We start from the raw sequence: 22276 nt of genomic DNA on the forward strand, positions 1-22276 counted from the left end.
AAACAATTCTGTGTACTAAATGTCTTGACATATCCTTGGATAAAATTTTACGTTATCAGAATACATTGCCTGAAATTTCTTTTGACTTTGTAATCATCATATCTGAAACTTATGGAGAAGATCTAAAAGATCAGATGACTAGCCTGAGTGACTACATGGACAAACATAGTTCTTTGCAAATGAGCCCACAAGAAAGAAAATCATGGCTTCAGTAATCAAGTCCATGGATTCTAGATATTCTTGTCACTGAAATGCTGTGTTCTGGAGCTGGTCCTGGAAAGTATACTGTTATCCATCCATGGATCCTATGAAATATTCCAAGCAGATGCTTGAGTGTGACCATGACCCTACAGCCAAGACAGTTGAGAGGATGCCACACAGGCTTCCTCAATCCCTCTACCTTTTCCTGTCTGGGACTGTGATGAAGAGGACACCTTCAGTCTTAAGGGATCAGGGGCTCAGCCCTCAGATCTACTCAGTGGCTCAAGTATACAACTATGAATTTTATAGAACTTTAACACAGATCAAATTCAAAGACAGAGCAAACAAATGCATTTGCATCTGTTGTTGATCTTGACATGAAATTAGCAGTGTATTTGTAAAGACTATATTGCAATATGAAGCGTATGTGTGAGCAGGCCATAGAGAGAAAGGCAATGCTAAACAAACTTCACTGATAATCAAGGAAGTATAATAAACAGTGGGATTTTACCTGTCAACACAAAACATTTCTGTTGTAACTAAGTGGAGACTGATCCCAGGACACATGTATAATTGATGCCTGGATATCCTTTTGAATACTAACTTAACAATACTTCAGTAACAACAACTGCCATAAAAAGTTGTTTTGTAAGCAATTTTGACAAACAAGATTTTATCCCCAGCTAATAACATAAAGGTAAGGCAGTTCTTGAAGGTGACAAGTATCTGTATCATTTATATTGGCAATCAGTACATAACTGCAACTTCACACCAGAAAATGGCCAAGCAGGGTTGGCCTTACCTGGTTTGGTCACTATGAAGTATTTGACAATCAGGTTATATAACAGAAGTATTATAAAGATGAAGTGACTGAAAAGCTACATGACAGAAGATAGGCTTCCAGAGAAAGATGATGGTGACCACGGCCACCTGTCCTGGATGTTTCAAAATAACACAGCACAGGTCAGCTTGGGTGAAGAGTGGAAATAGCAAAAATTCCAAGCAGATGGGGCAGTGTGGAGTCAAGAGCACTAGATATCCTGAGGCAGACTGGGAGATTACTCCACATGAAATGGACAGATACATACACAGATCAGCTGCCTCCCATCACAGAAGGCACCATAATTCATTTCTGTTGCTCAAGACATATAAGCAATGTTGCCTGGTTTCCTAAAACAGGAGGTCCAAACCCATCACAGGAGCTACAACTTAGTAGTGGTAACTGCAGAAGGTCAGCTGAAGGCCACAGGAGACACAACCCACAAGCAAGATGCAGGAGCCAGTGATTCAAACGTGCCCAACAGAGTATCAAGGAAACAAAGCCTATAGGCATAGATTCCCTTTGGTCTTATGTCCTGGTTGGTATTTTGTCACCTTGACACAGCTAGTTATCTGGGAAGAAGGAACCTCTCCTGAGAAAATGTTCCCTACCAGATTGGCCTGTGGGGCAAGCCTCTGGGACATTTTCTTGATTGATGATAGATGTGGAAGGGCCCAGTCCACTGCAAGCAGTGCCGTCCCTGGGAAGGCTGTCCTGATTTGTGTAAGAAACAAGGTTGAGCAAGCTGGAAGGAACAAGCCAGTGAGCAACACTCCTCCTGGGCTTCTGCCTCAGTGTCTGACTCTAGGTTCCTGATTTCCTGCCCTGACGTTCTTGAATGTAGGACTGTGATGTGGAAGAGTAAGATGAAATAAACACTTTCTCCCCCATGCCGCTTTTGGTTATGGTGTTTTATCACACCAACAGAACCCAAACTAAGACATTCTGCTTTTTTAGAACCCCATTTACATGGAGTTAGCACTAGTTTTAGAAACAAAAAGAAATTATTAAAAAACAGAAAACCAATATATCGACAGCAACTGGAATCAATATACACAGGGCTGCTGTACTGTGTAATGTCGTTCCATATGCTGTGAATGTGTGTTGCTCTGATTGGTTGATAAATAAAATGCTGATTGGCCAGTAGCCAGGCAGGAAGTATAGGTGGGGTAAGCAGACATAGAGAATTCTGGGAAGAGGAAGGCTGAGTCAGGAGTCACCAGCCAGACAGAGGAAGCAAGATGACAAAGCAGAACTGAGAAAAGGTATCAAGCCACGTGGCTAAACATAGATAAGAATTATGGGTTAATTTAAGCATAAGAGTTAGTCAGTAATAAGCCTGAGCTAATGGCCAAGCAGTTAAAATTAATATAAGCCTCTGTGTGTTTACTTGGGGGATGTGAGTGGGAGAGATTTGTCCTGACTGCCAGCCAGCTGGGACACAGGAAAACTTCCAACTACACTGCTGTTTTACTTGCAGCTTACAGGAACTTCTGAAACACAACACAGGCAGGTGGCATACTGCAGGTGGACAAAGTGTGAGCTCTGAAGTCAGTGGCCATGCTAGACACCAGTTTTACAGAAGCCTCTTCACCTATGAGAGAGAACGCACCTGTCTGCCTGCAACTTGGAGTTTGGCTTCTGGTACATTTTATATGTTTCTAAATGGATACTATATATATATAAAAAAAAAGAGCTAGAAATTTCCAAAATTGATACCTTGAGAACTAACTATACAAGACAAATACAGACAAATCTAGATGTATCACAATGAAACTATAGATCATGAAAAAGGGGGAAAAAATCTGCAGAGGAATAAGGCAGCAACTGTCTGCTGGACAAGATGTCTCATTGGTGACAATTCTAGCCCTACATCTACGGAACAGGCTCCAGCCAAGGCCATATGGCTGAGGCGTTGCTTAATCAAGGACGACCAACCCCCTTTCCTCTGAGCAGCAGCTTGTCTTACCTTCAGGTCTGGCCCTGGATACCTTTTCTGCTAGTCTCTAGCAGCCTCACTGGTCCCTCCCACCAACCTATGCTCTTCCACATCTGCTTCATGCTTTCGTTGTCCACCAAGAAACACTTGATCTCTTTTTCCAGAACACGTAGAACCCCACCACCCCATTCATGTCTGCATCAGAAGCAACACCGTATCTGTGGTTCTGAGTCCCTGCCAACTACCTCATGACTTTTTCCTTTTTCTTCTCAGCTTGCTCAAGCCAGAACAGCCTGAACACAGGCTACGACACAGGCCCTGCTTTTGTCCTAAACAGCCCTGTCATGGGCATCCATGTCAGTCAGGATTGCCAGTCTTTCCAGGTTTCAGGGACTTGGGGTCCCTCGGTTTGGAAATTGGCTTCACATAGGCTGCCTGAACCTTGTCCCAACCCTACATGGTCCCACCATTTTCTCTCTTCAGGAACTGCTTAAAACACAATATACTGCTAAGAGCCTCCTGTACCACTTGCTCTCTCTAGAGCACTTCCAGTACTCAACTTGGCTTCCATGTGCTTGGATTCCTGCAATTTTGGACAGAAAATGTTCAAGGGGAAAACTACATCTATGATGAACATGAATGGCTACTTCTAAAAATTATCATTCCTGATAAAGTATAGCAATGACTTGCATAGTGGTTTTTTTTTTTTTTTTTTTTTGGTTTTTTTCGAGACAGGGTTTCTCTGTGTAGCTTTGCGTCTTTCCTGGGACTCACTTGGTAGTCCAGGCTGGCCTCGAACTCACAGAGATTCGCCTGGCTCTGCCTCCCGAGTGCTGGGATTAAAGGCGTGCGCCACCACTGCCCGGCACATAGTGTTTTTATTGTATTGGATATTTTAAGTGATGTAAAGATTAAACTATATGGGTATGTGTGTGAGTTCTGTGCAGATGTTATACCATTTTAGGTAGAGACTTAGGCACTTGAGGATTCTGGAATCTGAAAGGGATTCTGGACTCAGTTCCTTGTGAGTACCAAAGAATGACTACATAAACTTGACTATCTGAAAACACTGTCTCCAATGACTGGTTCATAATATCCACTTTGACAGTCTCTGGCACTTAGATGGCCATTCCTTATCTGCCATATGAATCAGTGGATGTGGGACAGGCACCCCCTGACCACAGCTGACCCCAGTAAATATTCATAAAGGATAGGCTGGTTGGCAGAATGTCACATCACCCAACGCTCCACTTAAGGTACCCAGGAGGCTCGTCTGTGAGTGTCCTTACTCAAGGAAAGTCATCAGTTTTGGCCCTCAGGAATGGAGTCAGTTGTGTACCAGACTCCAATATTTGCTGAAGAATGTTGAAGCTTTGTTCTGAATCTTAGCAGGCCTATGAACACTTCATGTCCACAGGGATGTGTTGTGAGAAGAGAAGAGGATCACAGTCCCTTGCCACTGCATTTCTCATAGGATGTTAATAACAGACCCACATATGGTTTTATTTACACATCTCCATACTGACTTTCTTCTACTGATGCTGACATCATTGCATTTCCAATAGCATGAGGACCACAGGCAGAGACCAAGAAACCAGCCCTACAGAGAAACCTGGCTCAAGGTTAGATTCAACACGCACGCGTGCGCGCACACACACACACACACACACACACACACACACACACACACACACACGCACGCACGCATGCACGTGCGTCAGGGAAAGCACACTGTATATTATCAAACAGATTTTATTGTATAGTAATGCACAGTAATCAACAAACATAAGGTTTAATGGGTAGAATGTGTAAAATGGTTATCACAGGCCTTTGCTTTCCATAACTACTCTTTAAAGGAATGTTTCCTTATGTCTCTCAAATTGCCCGAGAACCTTGCAGTACAGAAGTGTGAACACAGCACTGGTCAAATCTGTAAAATCCTCAGAGCTGCACTGACAAACCCAATTGCTTGTTCATAATTCTGGCTTGCAGGGTTTTCCTTAATATAAGGACAATATTACGACAATTCCTCAAAATATAATTTTAGCCACTGAGTGTAAGTTTCACAAAATACAAAACATTTGTTTATGTGTTATGTGTGTACCAGTATGCACACATACATGTGCGAAAGCCAGAGGACCACCACAGGTGTTGCTCCTCAGGAATGCCTACTATGTTTTTTTTTAAACATCTACTTTGTGTGTGTGTGTGTGTGTGTGTGTGTGTGTACACACACAGTCAGAGGACATCTTATAGGAGTTGGTTCTTTCCTTTCAGCAAGTGGGTTTTCCAGGAACTGAACTTGGACTGCACTGCTTGGCAGCAACCACCTCTACTCACTGAGCTATCCTGTAAGTTCCCATCTCATTTTTGAGACAGTCTCTCTGGCCTAGAGCTAGCCAAGTAGGCTGGCTGGTTAGGAAACTCTAGACGTCTGTCTATTTCCACATCTCCAGTACTGGGATTATAATTTATGCACAAATTTTAAGTGAGTTAAAACTTAGGTCTTCATGCTTAAAAGGGAAGTACTAACTGAGCCATCTCTCCAACCCAAAATATTCCTTTTTTTAAAAAAAGTTAAGCACATGTGCATCTACAACCACATATACAGAGACAAGGCACAAAAGCCTAAAAGTCAAGGTCATAGCTATATAAAGCCTGAGGTATTAATATCAACACATGGTGAAGTAAACAATACCTTTGTACTATTTTACCGGAGAAAAACAGATTAAGTTGGGTGGTTCCAAATACAGGCGGTCCAAACAATGTGTGACTGGTAACAGTGTTGTCTTAGAATGCACGGAATCCACAAGCGCCCTCATTCCTCTCTAGTCTCTTCAACACCCAGGAAGCTGCCCTGGACAAAGCCAGAACTCAGGCAGCTCAAGCCCTCTCTGACCCATTTTGCACAAGCTTTGAACACAAAGGTCAAGGGGAACAGATCTGGTTGGTGAGTTCTAGACCTACTTGACACTCTCCTGCTTCAGATTTATCTAACCAAATATAATTGACCAATTTGTTCTTATTTTCTGTGAAACTAATCAATGTTATTGTGAATACCTTTGTAACCATAAAAATGATTGAACAACCTGAACCAGTAATTTTCAGAATCACATAATTAGATATACCCTTAGATGCAATGTCCATGACTTAACAGTGTGATTTTAAATTTAAAAACTGACTTACTATACTATGCTATTTCCTTTGGTACTTTTGTTCAATGTAAAAGTGGAACAAATCAAGAAATTGAGAACACAATTCAGGTTTAGTGTTGCAGTGGCTTCGTGACGGAGCCCCAGGCTCACACCTTAGGATTATCAGATTCACAATTCCGTCAGCAGGCTTTCTACTAAGAGTTCATAAACATTTAAAACTGAGTATCTGGATTTCAGAACATAACTGTAATCTATTGAACTGTCTACTTTTAACCTTTTAAACACTTTTATCTAGATTTTTATTTTAGAATTTTGAAGACTGTTTCATTTAGGAAGGAAAAAATTCCTATTAAATAAAGAAAATAATTCACAAATTATTTCTTTAAACTAAAGCTAAGAGTCTACAGAATTCCCAGTATTAAATACTGTTTAATTTCTGGGTCTCCAGTCATTTGCAATTTCTGGGGATTTATTGCTCCAGATTCCATAAACACTAAGGATATCTGACAAAAGAGAAGAGAGGCTATCTGCCCTTCTCTGTGCTCGACAAACTCCAGCATGTGACACTCAGGAAGAACTGGTCTGCACTTGTCACAGTCTGTGTAGAAACAACTAAGTCATTCACCGAGTATGCAAGTATTTATAATTTTATACCCAGAAAAAACAAAACCAAACGGTTCATTTGACATACTATTTTCCATGGAGTCTTGACTTTACAGCTCCCATTCTAGATTAGTATTTTTAAACAAAACATTTTCAGTGGCATAGTCCCAACTCGATTCTTTAGAGGCTTAGCTTCATGGGAACTGATTACTGCATTCTTTTCCAGACCTGTCCCACAGTTCCCTCAGCCTGGGTACTGCTGACATTATATACAGAACAATATTCCACGATGGGGCTGTCCTGGGCCCTGTAGGATTTCAGCATCCTAGTCTCTACCCAACAGACACAAGTACCATGCCCATTTGTGGTGACAAATGTCATCAAAGTCTCTGGGGGAAGAAAATAACTCCCCACCCCCTTTGGTTTTTTGAGGCAGGGTTTCTCTGTGTAGCTTTGTGCCTCTCCTGGAACTCACTCTGTAGCCCAGGATGGCCTGGAACTCACAAGAGATCCACCTGGCTCTGCCTGCCAAGTGCTGGGATTAAAGGAAGTTTGAAACTGCCTGGTTTCAAAATAACTCTTAACTGAGAGCAACCACTACAGGGTAGAAACAGGAGAGTGAGCAGGTAGTGGTGCCACAGCAGGATGGCGCTGTTTATTTCTGTTTCCGCACTCAAAACTGAGTGAACTCTAGTTATATAATGAGGTCTACCAGCAAACTGTGACAAGCTGTGCAAGTTTCTTCCTGTGGCTGAACCAGAAAGCTCCCACCATGCAAATGTGGGTCCACATTCAACATACATCCAGGTGACATTGTTAGCTCTTTTAAGAAACAGCTTTAGTGAGGCCTCTATCTTTGTGGGTGTAAAATAGAAGAACCATTTTCCAAACCATGAGTCAGGTGACAGAGGACATCTGGGCCATGTGCAGCTTACAGCTGGAAACAACCAAGTTGGAGGGAAAACAAGGTCCATAGCAACAGCGAGGCATTATTCTTCTTTTCTTCTCCTTTTCCTCTCCTTTCTCTTTGCTTGCAAGCTCTTCAGGTCAGACATCACATTCAAAGTCTTCTGTATCCACATAATCTAAAATCATTTGAAGTCATGATTAAAACTGGAAAGCTTATGACTGAAGAAACCCAGGACATAAACAATCTGTGCCATACATACCACAATGACCATAGCATTGAACAGCAATGGTGCCGAGAACACGATGGATATGAACATCCCCCGGGAATCAAAATACTGATATTTTGCAAACAATCTGTTTTAGAAACAAACAAACAAAAATAATTACTCGACTTTCAGTCCTGGGAGGTGACAGAAGAACAGCAGTTAAGAGTCTGGGTTCACTGAAGAATTTGCATCAATTGTATGTAACACAATGACTTAAACTCTCAAAACTGCACAGAAACAGGTCTGTTTCTCATAAATTATAGAGTAAGAGCTGCATTCCTGCTACAGCTACTTAAGAAAGTACTGTGTCTAGTACTTCCTGCTCCCAGCCATCTCAGTGAAGAACTGCTTTTCTGTGTAGGAGACTTGAAGGCTGCATGATTCCAACTTGCACAAGGGTAAAGAGCCAGGCAGCAGAAGGTAGCGCCTGTCTATGGGGATTTCTTTCTTGGTAATGTGGAAATATACTAGAAAGCTGTTTTCATTGACTCAGAAACAGTGACTGCAAAACCTGTTACATGAGCTATGGGTTACAGATTCACTCTTAAAGAACATCGACCTTTTGGAGAGAAGAAGTAGTTCATATAGAATGATAGTCTGACTTATCAAAACAAAGCAGGGAACATGGGAATCTGTGGGCGGGGAGAGGTCAAGATCAGTCTCTGACCTGGAGAAGGGATCAACACAAATTTGAGGTGGGTGTGGGGTCAGCAGGAGGGGCTGCAGCAGAGGCCACGGGCGTCGATACAGTTCTGTACCTTTCTCTGAGTGACTAGGGACACATTGGAATGTTTGGAGTAATCTGCGCTGAGACAGGAGACTCAGTTAAGACGATTTAGGTGCCAGGGTTGGGGCTGGGAAGCAGGGCGATGACCGTGGAGGCTCTGGTACTGCCCAGGCACAGGGAGGCTGTTTCCACGAGGAAAGGGAGAGAGAGGGGAAGGTCTCACGGGCACCACTTACTCCCTAATAATACCATCTAGGACTCCCATCTTTTGAATTCTGAAACTCAAATTACTTTATATTACTCCTAATGTTTTCTCACAGATCATAATTTTATTGGCCAGCACCTTAAGAGCTCATGTGGAACATTTAACAGTAACACCATTCTTAAAATATCTCACTGTTTTGTAAGCCTCTAAGGTTTCCCTGACCATAAGGAGTTATCCCAAAAGTGGTAGTGGGATTTTTGTTTTAGTTTCAATGAGGAGCTTTTGACTATTCTCTTGACTATTTATTTTTTATTAATAAAATAAAATTATTAGTCTTCAGTTAACAACAGCAAAAATATTTAACTGCTTGTTTCTTAAGGCCTAAACCTATATGTACAGGGTGTTCAATATTTATGTGGTCACAATTCCTGACATCCTCAATTTTCCTATAAGGTTCATGCTTTCTTTACAAAGTTCCAGATGACAATACTACTGCAGAGGGAACCTCTAAGACACAGTCAAGAGCACGAAAAGCTGACTTTACCTCCAATTCATTGCAGCCACTTCATTGATATACTCAGCACAATAGACTAACCCTACTAAGAAAAGAAAGAAATTATATTAGAATTTCATTACCAATCACAATCATTATAAAATAAGATTATATTTTTTATATATAGCAACAGAACATCAAAAAATTTGCCAAGAAATGCGATTTCCATTTTAGCTTTGATGTAGTAAGAACTATGAAAGTGTGATGTTATAGAATATGACCATTTAATGGAAATCAGAAAAAGATCAACACATGTGTAAGATGCCAAGGGTCTTAGTGAAAATCCGATGAAGCTGTTCTGCACGGGCAGGACCACCAAAATCCGGGTGGAAAGCTCAGTGTCAGATCCTCAGCATTTCTGAAAATGAAGGAAGTAAATCTGATGTGTCTATGTTGTTTGAGATTTTAATGAGCCATAAAGCATGTAAGGCATACAGAGCAGTGTCTGTAGTTTCTTAAGAATGCCTGTGGTTATCCCTCTTTGAAAACTGTTCCACCTTTCAAGGCAGTCCCCTCAAGCCCTCTTGTCTCTCATACCTGGTGCCTCTACACTGCCTGCAGAAACTCTTACCAGGCCCCGAGGCATATTCCACTGCACCCCTCAGATCAGTTCTCATCAAAATGATCATTACAGCTGGTAACAGCACAACTAACTGTAATACATCTACAGCTACTTACTGAATGTGGGTGTCCCCAAGGAAGTTGCATCACTTAGAAGCCTATTTTGCTCATCAATGTAACCCTAACATTTCTCAGGAAAAGAATTTCAAATGAAGAAGGGACACCATTTCTGTAATGTGAATACTCAGCACTTCACTCATTTTTCTAAGATAGCTACTGGATCATATGTCCTACCACGCACAATCAACTGATTCAATTAGTCTAAAATCTCCTCCTCCTTCCCCTGTCCACAGAAGTCAAGTATTTATACTTGTAATTGCTCAGCCTTGGAACACTTAGCTCCTGTAGACTGTGGTGTCTGGCCTATGATCCAACTTCCCGCCCATCTTCGACCCTGTATTTTAGGGGCTCTGCCCACTTGTCTGCATTTGGGGCAGACCTCATGCCTGGGCCAGCCAGATATTACTGATATTTTCTTACTGACATTTTACTAAGTATCCTTTTGACCTGACTGAGGGACCTCATATATTAATTGTCCACATCTGGCCAAGTACCATGATGTTCACTGTGTGTCTGGCTTCTGTGTAATCTTTCTCCATTCTGTAAGCCTAATCCCTTCCCACAATTTCTAGAGCCATCATCTTTAAAACTGACTTGAAATAGTATTTTATGTAGAGAATGTCGCTTAATCTGTAGTCTAATTTCCAGAGCATGCAGTGTGGGACTAAGCCTAGCGAGAAAACAACTGCATGAAAGACATGCCATCCAGGACTGAACTCAAGCAGGAAATTATCTGTGTCAGAGTCAGCATAAGAGAATCAAAATCTTAGTACATCTGACGTTCCACATCCTTCCTGGCCACCCTGAAGCAAAAGGAAGACCCCTTCAAGTTTAACGTCCAAAGACTACTTCATGATTTCCATACAGATGGAAGGCTCTGGGAGCCCTGTGAAAACATAACACAAACAAACCCAGGGCAGTATCACAGCAGTCAAGGCACAGGGATAAGGTTTTCTCCTACTCACCTAAGCACAGGAAGTGTCCAATCTGGAGTTTATACCTCTGTGATGAGAAGCACGTGAGAAGGAGGCACAGCAGATGGAAGGTGACAAGCCCTAGGAGCCACGGCTCTGTCCAGTCGGTCTCCTGCGAGGATACAGTTAGGACACTGTTAGAAACTTGGGGGTGGGGAGTAGGGTGGGGAGAGACAATGCTTCAAGTGCAAACACATCCACACATAAAGATTGTAAAGTCTGAGCACACAGAATGGAAACCATCGCCGCCCACTTGCCTCTTTTGACTGGTGAATACAATCCTTTTTCAGCTGGGCGAAATCTAAAGGCTTATTATCTAAACTAACAAGCTGAGTAAAGTCAAGTTGATCTATTCAAGAGGATGTACTAGGAGCATGTGAAGCTGCCTGAGGTAAGGTCTTCATATCAAGGCCTGGAATGAGAGATATCCCAACATGAAGGTAGGTAGCGCTTCATCAGTTCTCTGGGGCCTTACAGATGATCATTGTCCATACTCCGGGGCCCAAATCTTTCTGACGGTCCCCACCTGATAATTGGTTCCTAGCCCAGCCTTCTTAGCACTTCCCCAGGCCCTTGCCCAAGGGCACTGCTCCACAAGGCAAGACTGGCTCTGGAGAGCGTGGAGCCCCAAAGCTCTTCAGGACTGCTTGGAGTCCAGTGCCTTTAACTGGGTACCGCCTGTGTCTTCTGTGCCACACCAGAAAGGCAGCACACTGAGAGTCTGCCCAGAGCCTGCTAGAGAACGCAATGTAGGCTGACGCTGCCAAGACCCCACCAGGACAGGCACACACCGGTGCTGGGGACACAGGGGACTGCTTGTGCGCATCGGGGTCTGCTCCAGCCAGCGGAGCCACGGTGGGCACATGTTGGGGACCCAGGGGACTGCCTGTGCGCATCGGGGTCTGCTCCAGCCAGCGGAGCCACAGCGCGGCTTCAGGATGCAGCCTGCCCGCGCCTGCGCAGTCCACACGAGAACTAGCGAATTCCCCACCACGCGCCAGCGCTGTCCAGTCTCCAGAGCCTGCGAGTTACCATGATCACCGCGGGGATGCTGACCGGGAAGGCTCTGACCGAGAACGGCGAGGGCATCACGCCGTGGGGGATACCAACAACCCCGGAGAAGTCCGCGGCTTCCGACAGCCAGGGAAAGTCGCCTAGTCTCGCGAGATCTACAGGTACGAACCTGGTATGTAGCTCTTCTCGCGAGAGTTTTTTTTTTTTTTTTTTTTTTTTTTTTTTTTTTAAGAGGTCCCACTTTCATTATTACATTAATGGAGTTCTGTAAGAAGTGTGAAAGTGCTTCCCTAGTTCTGTTTCTCCCAAACTCCTGAGGGTGCTTGGTTCCACAGACGCAGCCAGCGGCTGGGGCCAGTTTATTAGGGTCGGACTCTTGCAACACCGTCCGGGAATGAATTGGCAAATTGGTGCACTCTTTACTGATCGAGGGTGGACTCAGCTTTCTCCTCACAGACCTGGGGTGAAAACGGCGTTGGCCCCGCAGAAGCGGGATCATCTCAGGCCACCTGCACCCCACACCTGGAAAGGACACGGCCACCTCCACCCACACCCGAGATAAACACAGCGTGCCTCTCAGACGCCTGGGGTGGACATGTCAGTCAGTCCCACAGAATCGGGATGAGCTCAGCGTCCTCATCACGGACCCGGGACAGATGCAACGTTCTCGGTACAGACTGGCTTCCGTGCTTCACGTGCCCAGATGACGGATACGGTGCCCGGTCTCTCCCACAGACCCAGGCTGAGTCCTGCGTCTGTGCTTCCCACAGAGCCGGAATGAGCTGGATCACTTACCCCACAGAGTCGTGGTGGACGACATGGCATGGGCACCCTAAAGACTCAGGATGAATAGTGTCAGGTCCCACAAACCCTGGATAGACATAGCATCTGGGCCCACAATACACATGGTTCTTCCTCAGAGAAATGGGATGCCAATGGTGTCTGTGCCACAGACACGAGATAGACACGACTTCCGTCCTACAGGCCAGGAATGGACGTGGTGTCCATGCCTCACAGACCTAGAATGAATATGGCATTTTCTTCGAAGATCTAGGATAGATATTTCATCTTCTGCCGAGACAGACTTGGGGTGAACAGGTTACTTCCAACCCACAGATACAGGATTTATCTAGCTCCCCAGACCTGAATGGACATAGAATTCTTGTCTTACATACCTAGAATGGACACTGTCCTCCCTGCATACCTAGGTGAACATGGTGACCCATCCCACAGATCCTGGATGGACACAGGTACCTGGTCCCACACACCTAGGCTGAATACGGGATCTGAGCCACAGACCCAACATGGACGCTGACTAAAGGCATCTCCACCCACCCCCCATCCCACAAACTAGAGATGGACATTGTGCCCATATGGCATAGTGAAGCATCCCTACTCAGTAGATCTGAGTGCATATGGTATCTGCCCCACAAACCAGTGATGAATACAGTCAGTACCCACAGATGTAGGATGGACACAGTAGTCATCTCATTGACCCAAGACTGTGGTGATTCCCGTGCAAGCATTACAGCAGGCAGGAAAAATATGCTCAGAGTGAGGATGAATGAATGAGGAAGAATGAAACTCAGCTCAGACTGATTTTATTGTAACCAGTGCTGGACCAGGACTTCTAGAGTCTGGCCTAGATCATTTTACTTTTGCCATATTTAAGCATAGCACAATCTTAGGGCAAAATATTCAAATAATAATTAACTCAGTTCCAAGTGCACAATTTAAGACATGTTTACACTGAGATTCTTTACAAAGTACAGCTGACTTCATTCACAAGAATGAGTACTGTTGATTCAGAGATTGTGGCAGGCCATTGAACATGGACTGGCAATGGGTTGTTTAATGGTTTTAATACTGTTAAGCACACTTAGCTCATGCGTGAAGTTCTTCTAACTGCCTGTGTAAACAATGAGGACTCAGAAGTGTTAAGTCTGTATGTTATGACATCTGCACGTGCACCTTGTTATACAGTCTGTACTTACTCTCCACTTAATGGTGTGAAGTGAACAATGGTGTCGTAGCCCATCTCCACTGGTCTGAACACTGACAGTCACAGCCTATCTCCTTCACTTGGTTGTGGAATGGACTCTGACGCAGTGGTCCAGTATACTTCACCCAGTTAGCAACTGCCCACCTGTCTTCTTCCTCTCTCCCAGAGACATTCCCAGGCTGTCACTGTTGCCTCACCTGTCCTTTTCAGATTTGGGCTACTCTCTGTTTCTCAGGTACATGTCCTCCCCCATCTTCACCAAGGGAAGAAAGAAAAGGGGGGAAAAATCTTGAGGCCATTTGAGTGTAACTTAAAAAAGTTCTGCTTTAAGGAGCACGGGATGTTTGCACCCTGCCAGGATAAGGGCTCTCCCCATTCAGCTTTACCATCATTTGCTTAAAGTTAATGCACAGGCTGGAGTTTTCTTGTGGCTCTGAGGGCCAATTATTCCTCATGGTTTTGTGGACTGACTTCAGTGAAGATAGGAAACAAGGAGTAACTGCAGTTGCTTTGCCGTCATGATGGGGCCCAGCCATGAGATCAGTAAGAAAATAAAAGCAACAGTGTTAACATGTGACTGAATTCCTAGGCTAAGGAATCCTGCCATATTGCTAAGCAATCTGTATTGCTTTCCCCTGTTGCTTTCCGGAGGACCCAGGCCAAACTCCTCCCAGGCAGCGCATGAGGAGTCTTTTTTCTAGATACCTGAAGTCTACAGATTTCCTTGTCTGATTGCATCTCTTTTCTGTCCTTGTCCTATGCTCCTGCCACAGGCTTCTGTCCCACAGACAATTCTGTACACCACAACTAGATATCTTTTAACACAGACAAGATTTTTTTTTTAAAAGTGCTTTGCTTGAACATTTCACAGGTGTCCACTGCTCTTGAGGCCTCTTGACCCTTCTGTGGTCTGGACCTGCAGAATCTCCAACCACGAAGAGTCCTGCTTTCCTTTCCACGGGCTTTCTTCTTTTCTCAGCACCGTTCAGTTTTGTTCCCTAGCCCTGTGTCTCATGTCGTGGTGTCCTTGCAGTCATCCAGAACTTTGCTGACTTTCCAGTCTGCTCACTTTTCCTTTCTCAGCCTCTTCATTTGTTTTCTTGGTTCCCTGGGCTGCTCTAACAAGGTACCAGCAAGTCTGGTGGAAATTTACAGGGAAAGAAGGGTCTCTGTCCCTGGAGGTCAATGTTCCAGGCTGATGAATGCGTCCAGCTCCTGAGGGCCCTGGTACACTCACTCCAAGACATGTTTAGCTTGCAGAGGCCTTCTTTCCTCTGAGTTTCCTTTGGGTTTGGACCCAGCCTAACCTCCCACAATCTCATCTATACATAATCCCATCTGTAAGCACTGTAATTAGGTTACATTTCATCCTTATAGGCCCTGGCTAGCAGTTCCTCATACCTTCCTGGTGACACTGTTCAACCCAGGACATGGTTTAATGTCACCAGTGTTTTTACCCATATTATTTATTTGCTTCCTATTTGCCATGTGCTTATTTTATTGTTTATTAAATTATACACTGTTGTGGAATATTTGTTTAACCAGGCGAGGATGTGTTACATTTGTTTTTGCTGCAGAATATTATTTAAACTGTGTGAAAGTGTGTTACTTTTGTTTATGCTGCATTTGTTTAACGATGTAAGGATGTGTGTTCAATTATGTAAAGATGTCCTGCATCTGTTTCAGTTTGCCTGACTAAGGCACCTGATTGGTCTGATGAAGAGCTGAACAGCCAATAGCTAGGCAGAGAAGGGATAGGCAGGGCTGGCAGGGCAGAGAGAATAAATAGGAGGAGACATCTAGGCTCAAAAGAGAGGGAAGAAGGCACGAATGAGGGACATATCCAGGGCAAGAAGCTAGGCAGACGCAGTGAAAGTAAGATACACAGAAGAAGGAAAGGTAGTAAGTCAGAGACAAAGGTTAGAATAAGAGAAACAGGTTAATTTAAGTTAAAAGAGCTGGCCAGAACGTATCTAAGCTAGGCTGAGCATTCAAACTAATAAAAAGTCTCTTTGTCATGATTTGGGAGCTGTCTCTCTCTCTCTCTCTCTCTCTCTCTCTCTCTCTCTCTCTCTCTCTCTCTCTCTCGATATGCAAGCCCAGGAGTAATACCTATCCCAGTCTCCAGTGCGCCTTTGGTTCACTGTACGTCTGTATAAATTTACCAAATAATTGAATGGAATGAATGGATTCATATGTGGATTAACATGATTTCAAAGCTTTGGGAGAAGATACCACTAAATATTTATTCTTCTGTTCTTTATGTTTTAGATGAGAACTATTACGTTCTTTGAAGCTTTTTCCTGTTTAATTAATATATTCAAGCTCTTGCTTCTTTATTAACTTTGATAACCAATATTTTCCCGGAAAATGTGTATTTGTCTCACACTTTCAAATTTCTTGGCTGAAACTTTCCATTGCCTTCTGTTTATACTGTTAGATGAGTTTTAGGGTAACCTGTAGCTCAAGGCGTCCTGGTAGGCTATGCTCAGCCACTATCTTGATGTGCCAAGTAAGGAGATAAGTAATGATGAAAAATAGAGATAAGGATTTAATCATTTTAGCCACATTGGAAAGAGGAACATATAGAGTTCAGTTTCCCTACATCTGTCTTCAGGACAATGACAAGTAGGTTTAAATAAAGGAATAATTATGGTAGATTGGCAAGAAATATTCATAATAAAGCAGTTTTTGTCAAGGACTGGAAGGTTGATCATTATCTCAGTTCCACCAGGTGGTGAGAAGTCCTTATTGAAGCAGGATAGAAAGGGAAAAATTAAGGAGAATCCAGAAGGGAAAGGAGTCCTCTTACCCCAGAGTCTGAAGTGTCTCATCCATTGAGATCATGGAGGATGTCTACGTCTCCAGGCCTGTGACTGCACTGTTCAGGAAACATGCATATCATCATTGTCATCCATGTTATGGTTACCCATGCCATGGTCAGAACCCACTTGTCACAGGAGAACTATCACTACACTCCTACTCAGGGGCCATACTCTGAGCCACATTGGAGGGGTTAAACTCTCCCACTCTCACAACTGAATTTAGATTTCAGTTTTCTGAGGAAGACAAAACAGGTATCTCTCCCACAAAGGGCCATTTATCCACAACACCCTTACATTCAGGGGCAAGGGAGAGAACAAATGCAAGGCCTAAGTCAGGTCAGCCTCAGAATGTGTCAGGAACAAATCCAGTGGCCCCCTTCTGAGTTACATCCAGACTGGCCCAAGCTTGTGCAAGTATGTCCAAAAATGATAAGACTAAACCTCAGCCAATTAAAAGTATACTAGTGTAACTGCTGCTTGCTTAACCAATTATATACGAAATGACCTAACTGTTAGCTGTGCTTAAAAGGGCTGCACATTCCTCTCAGAATCATCGCCATTTTGTACAGGTGAATGACCCTGTATATGCTGTAATATTAATAAATGCTCTTTGCTTTTACGCACTATTTGAGTCTGGGGACTCCTCCAGTGTTTCCTTGGACCCTTACAATACATAAAAGCTTCTCAAGCCTTGCTTGCTATTTACCCCATGTATTGTGAATCATCCTCGCACCAGAAGCTACTCTAACTTGTTCCTTGCTAGTGCATTACTGGCTAAATCTGCTGTGGTCCACACAGTTCCCATGTAAATTTTTCATTGTTACGGTCCTAGAGCTGCTCTAAGGCCATTTCAAGCCAGTACTACTGATGGCCTTGCCCTACAAGCTCTTATCTCTGAGCCAAGTGGTATCTCCAGGACTTGTGAAAAGTCAGATGAAGACCCTGGGATGTAGGTGAGAGCATATTGGGAAGCGTTCATAAGACTAAGAACACTTCTGTGTCTCTTCCAGTGATTTGCTACCCAGTGTGCTCAGTTATGAGGATCAGGGAAGATACCATGTGTCTCCACTGCAGTCTCTAGAGTTTGGCTTCTACTCACTGGCTTAGGACTCTCTCCGTCTTGTCATGCAAGCGGGGCTTTGGCATGCTGTCCAGAGACGTCATCTCAGGAATGTCTTAGGAAGTTGTGCTCAGCCGATTCCCAAGGGCTAGGCACCCACTGCTTCTCAGCGCCTCCCTTAGATGACAGTCAGACCCCATAGAAGTGCTTCTGACCGATGCCAAAGTATGATACTTCATCTCCACTGAAGAAGGGCCCAGGGACAGGCCAGATACCAGCCATCTGCTGGAAATCTGATTCAGGGCAGATCCTAGTTCAATTCTTTGTGCCGATACACAGTATTTTGTCCTGACCTACAATCCAATTTTCCTTTAGTTTCAGCTACAAAATTTTAACAGTGAAGTATTTGATCACACTGCTCTTTTTATTAAACTTTTCAAAGGAGAAGTAAAAGATTGCAGTTTCAGTGAACACATGACAAGACTGTTCAGGCAAGAGCTCCTGGAAAGACCATCATATTAATATTGTCACCATGTTGCTTTTAGGAGCCCCGAAGATCACCTGTGTCTCCAGCAGGCCCTACCTCTTTGGTCATCTGATCACCAACTCTCCTTGGTCTTGGCATCTACCACTGGCTTTAGGTCTCATCCTTTGCTGGCACCTGGCCTCTGTTTTTAGTTGAAACACTCAAAACAGCATTTTCCTTCTGCCTGTTGTTCAGTTGTGCACTTTGCTACAACAAAATGGAAGGTGGGCTGGCCTGTGTCCTAGCAACAAGAGGGATACCAAGAGCGGAACATAGTTCACCTTAGGAGAAACCATGAGCGCCGAGTGAGAGGCACAGACCCTTCCGTCTTCTCCTGTGTCCCACTTGTCTCATTCCCTGAGACTGTACATTGCTTACCTTAGGGGCGATATTCCAGTAACAGCACTGCCCCTCCTATACTATAACTACCCTTGTTCTTTTGTTTCACACCTCATCCATTCTTAGTTGTAGCTTTTCAATTTTGCTTACACACACACACACACACACACCCTTGATCAAGACATCTAGAAGTTCAAACTATGATTCTGTCTCTGTATTTACAATAGAGTGCTTAAGATAACAATTGGTGTTATTCCTGCAAGAGGAATAACTCTTCCCCAAGCCAGACTCCTGGTAGAGAACACTCTGGTTTTGCATGCAGGGCTGCCACATATTACTGGGCACTAGGTGGCAGCACCTGCCTTCCAACAAGCCAACATGCAGCCTATCACATATTTCTATGATTAAGAAAAGTAGACTTTCATATGTTTAATTATGGAAGTGAAAGTTTTTAGTTTGCACTATTAAATATATTTATTGAGGATTATGGAATAGATAAACACAACTTTATTTTACTCTTTTGTCATAGATTAACTTTAGAAAACTGGTCATTTAAAAAGTGCTTGTGAGAAAAATTGGTAATTGCAGATACAAGGTTGTAGAGGAAAAAAAATCTAACAAATCTGATTGCATGCTGTCATCTTATATTTACACTATTTTATTATACTCCTATCTCAATGCTCATGAAGGGATTCACATAAACACCAAGCAGGACATATCCCATGGTCTTAGTTTATTTATCTCTGTCTTTCTCAATACGTATGAACCTTTCATATGGATGAACCAATCTTTGTCATCTATTTTCACACCCTCAGTACCTCTGACAGTATGGGTAAGACTGAACAAACAAATCAGATATGATAGTTCATTTAGTAATCAGCCCATGGCGAGGCTTTCACTTTTGTTTCTAGGACTATACCTAACCAGGCACACCTCTGTAAAACTGCCTCATATTAACAAATAGGCTCTTCCTTAAGAAGAAGGAAAATGAGAAAGAATAGAAGGAACAACAAAGTCACTGCCTTTTCTTGGGACAATGGAGTCAATACAGACACAAGGAGGAGATCCTCTTCCTGTCTCATTCCCTACTATCAAGTGGTAATATCACCAGAATTTGCAGAACATATTTGGGAAGCCAGAGGCAGCTATTGCAATCAGGTGTGTTGATCATAACCCTTTGTATTTGAATATTCTCTCTCTCTCTCTCTCTCTCTCTCTCTCTCTCTCTCTCTCTCTCTCTCTCTTTGCTTTGACCCAAAATAGAAAAAAAAATGCCTGAATCTATTATTGGAGGTTAGAATGAACCAACATGTTATTGGGTATTTGGTATATTTCAAGTGAGGAAATTGGGGGAAAGCCAGTATATGGTAACCAGCTCTGTCAATGTTTGTGTGTAAACCCCAGGCCTTTGGTGGCTCCAGGGTGATGCCCTTGCCAGCCCCAGCCTCCTGCTCTAGATTGCTGAGTGCTCTGTTCTTCACCTCAGGCAATGCCATGCAGGTGGGGCCTTTGGGGAATGAAGGGAATGATGGGTACAGGTGAAACAGTGGTAGCTTTTCTTAGTTTATTTTCTCTGTGTGTAATTTTAAGTCACTGAACTATATACTGCTTGAACAAAGACAATCTCTCTCTAGTTGGTGCCTCTGCCTGTCCCAGAAGAACTCAGTCAAATGTCATTTGAGTACCCACTGAAGTCAGGCAAAGAAGCAAGGGTGGATTGAATAGAGAAGTAGAGTCATGATCATAGAGGCCTGTTGGCGTTAGACTCTGGACTAGTTTTTACTGAATTCAGACTTCACTGAAGACCAAGGGTGTTTTCAGAATCAGAGTAGGTGGGGTTTAGCACAAAGTGTGGTTGCCTGGCTCTAGAGTGTGTAGAAGACACAGTAATGACAGTATTGGAGAAAACTTTAGCTACAGTACTGTAACAGAAAATGTCTTCTCCATAGAATCAACCCTGTCCTTAGGAACTCATGCTCTAACTATCATGAGTGGTCAGATAGGCTGGAAGTTGCTGGTCAACTGACTTCACAGAAAGAGGTCAGCTAAGCTTCCTGGTGGCCAACGTTTTCAGGAGGATTCTTCAACAGGGGAGGAGAAGTTGAGATCATTGCTATGGGGAGATATGAGAAGTCTTGTCCTTATTGCCAATTTTAGAAGGCAGGAGTCACAGCCGAGTGTGTAGGGCCCCAGCTGTTGCAGAGGAAGAAATTCTCCTACTTGCCTCTGCAAGCCAGATTTATCTGCCTAGGTTTCAGTAGCCTTGAGGCTTATATGATCTATTTTGGCAGCAACAGGAAATTGGTCAAGGTAGGGGCTCTGTTTGGCCACCTGGTTTATGTGTTAGCTCTCACTGGCAGAAAAGAAAATGATTAGAAAATCAACTAATTTGGAAGAAAGGTTAATATTGGTCCATGGTTACAAAGACTTTGTTTCACAATTGGCTAGCTCCATTGCTTTAGGCCCTCGTTGAGGCTAAACATCATGGTGGGAACACATGGTAGAACGATGCTCCTCACACTATGACAACAGGAAGCAAAAAGATAAAAAGGAAAAGACAAGCTCCTGGTAATACAACTTCTTTCTAACAGACTCTACTTCCCAAAAGTCACACTTCTCAGTTGTTCCAGAGCCTGAACATCAAACCTTCAGTATTCTGCTGATCGACTTGGGTGAGCATTTAAGATCCCAAACACCATAGAAAACCCGTGCTGTTTGTAAAAGTCTGTGAATATATATGTGTGTCTGCCAGTTCCTGGTCATATTGGTATAGGTCTCCATCTACCTGATTTCCATCTCTGGCTCAACGTCTACTGATTCCCTTGCACCCATTGTGAAATCAGCTTGGGCTGCTATCATATATTGCCACAGGCATGCGTTTTCCCGGTTCTGGAGGTTGTAAGCGCATAGTTCAGGTGCTGGTAGATTTGCTTCCTCTTTCACAGACAAAAGTATTCTGACTGTGAGGCCATTTTGTTCCAGGGCAAAGTGAAGGAAAGAGTTGTTTTGTGGCCTTTCTCTTCCTGGAAATGCCCATACATTTCAGTAAGCTCATAGATGGAATTTTACTTGCATGAACAAGTTATTTATCAGCTTGTGCCTTATGGCTGGGGCTAGAAAGGTGTTGGTTTCTATGTGTACAAACAAAATGTAGAGAGTCATTCTGATTTAACATTGCACTTTAAAATGGAGCTAACTTTCAGTTTGTAGTATGAAGTGACCCAAGGCAAGGCATAGCCCAATAACCACAGTTCCATCTAATATGGAGTCACTAACAGCAGGGTCCAGACATCTCTCTGTGCTTATACTGTTTTGGAAGAAACATGTAGTAAGTTCACAGAGGTGACATTTTTACTTACATATTTATATGTAAATAAAAATTTCAACTTCTAATGCCCAGGGCACTTGGCTTTTTCTCTCTATTAGGTCAAACATAGCTCTCCCACTGGCTACAATCACTAACAGAAGGACCTAAAG

At 43.4% G+C, this 22276-nt stretch overlaps 1 protein-coding gene across 3 annotated transcripts; it reads right to left on the minus strand.

Annotated features, from left to right (window-relative positions):
* Positions 1-4696: 4696 nt before the first annotated feature.
* Positions 4697-12201, minus strand: Tmem18 (transmembrane protein 18). Of its 3 annotated transcripts, none has more exons than XM_037198172.1 (5): positions 12066-12201; positions 11025-11145; positions 9370-9421; positions 7888-7981; positions 4697-7803 (listed from the first exon to the last, which is right to left on the minus strand). In XM_037198172.1, the coding sequence occupies exons 1-5, from the start codon at positions 12120-12122 to the stop codon at positions 7708-7710; spliced, it is 420 nt and encodes a 139-aa protein (XP_037054067.1). In that variant the 5' UTR covers positions 12123-12201; the 3' UTR covers positions 4697-7707. The 3 variants fall into 3 exon arrangements, with proteins under 3 accessions (XP_037054067.1, XP_028713295.1, XP_028713296.1); XM_028857462.2 differs by having other exon boundaries at positions 9370-9424; XM_028857463.2 differs by having other exon boundaries at positions 9370-9424; positions 12090-12196.
* Between the last annotated feature and the right edge of the window lie 10075 nt (positions 12202-22276).

Source organism: Peromyscus leucopus, chromosome 22 (genome assembly GCF_004664715.2).
Source record: "Peromyscus leucopus breed LL Stock chromosome 22, UCI_PerLeu_2.1, whole genome shotgun sequence".
Taxonomy (NCBI): domain Eukaryota; kingdom Metazoa; phylum Chordata; class Mammalia; order Rodentia; family Cricetidae; genus Peromyscus; species Peromyscus leucopus.

What these genes read in the sequence shown, in the direction of transcription:
- Tmem18 (XM_028857462.2), bottom strand. Translation starts at nt 12,122, where the DNA reads ATGCCCTCGCCGTTCTCGGTCAGAGCCTTCCCGGTCAGCATCCCCGCG. An exon ending in TGGACACTTCCTGTGCTTAG is followed by an intron (nt 9,425 to 11,024) that starts GTGAGTAGGAGA and finishes TTCTTTTCTTAG; the next exon opens with TAGGGTTAGTCTATTGTGCT. An exon ending in TCAATGCTATGGTCATTGTG is followed by an intron (nt 7,804 to 7,887) that starts GTATGTATGGCA and finishes AAATGATTTTAG; the next exon opens with ATTATGTGGATACAGAAGAC.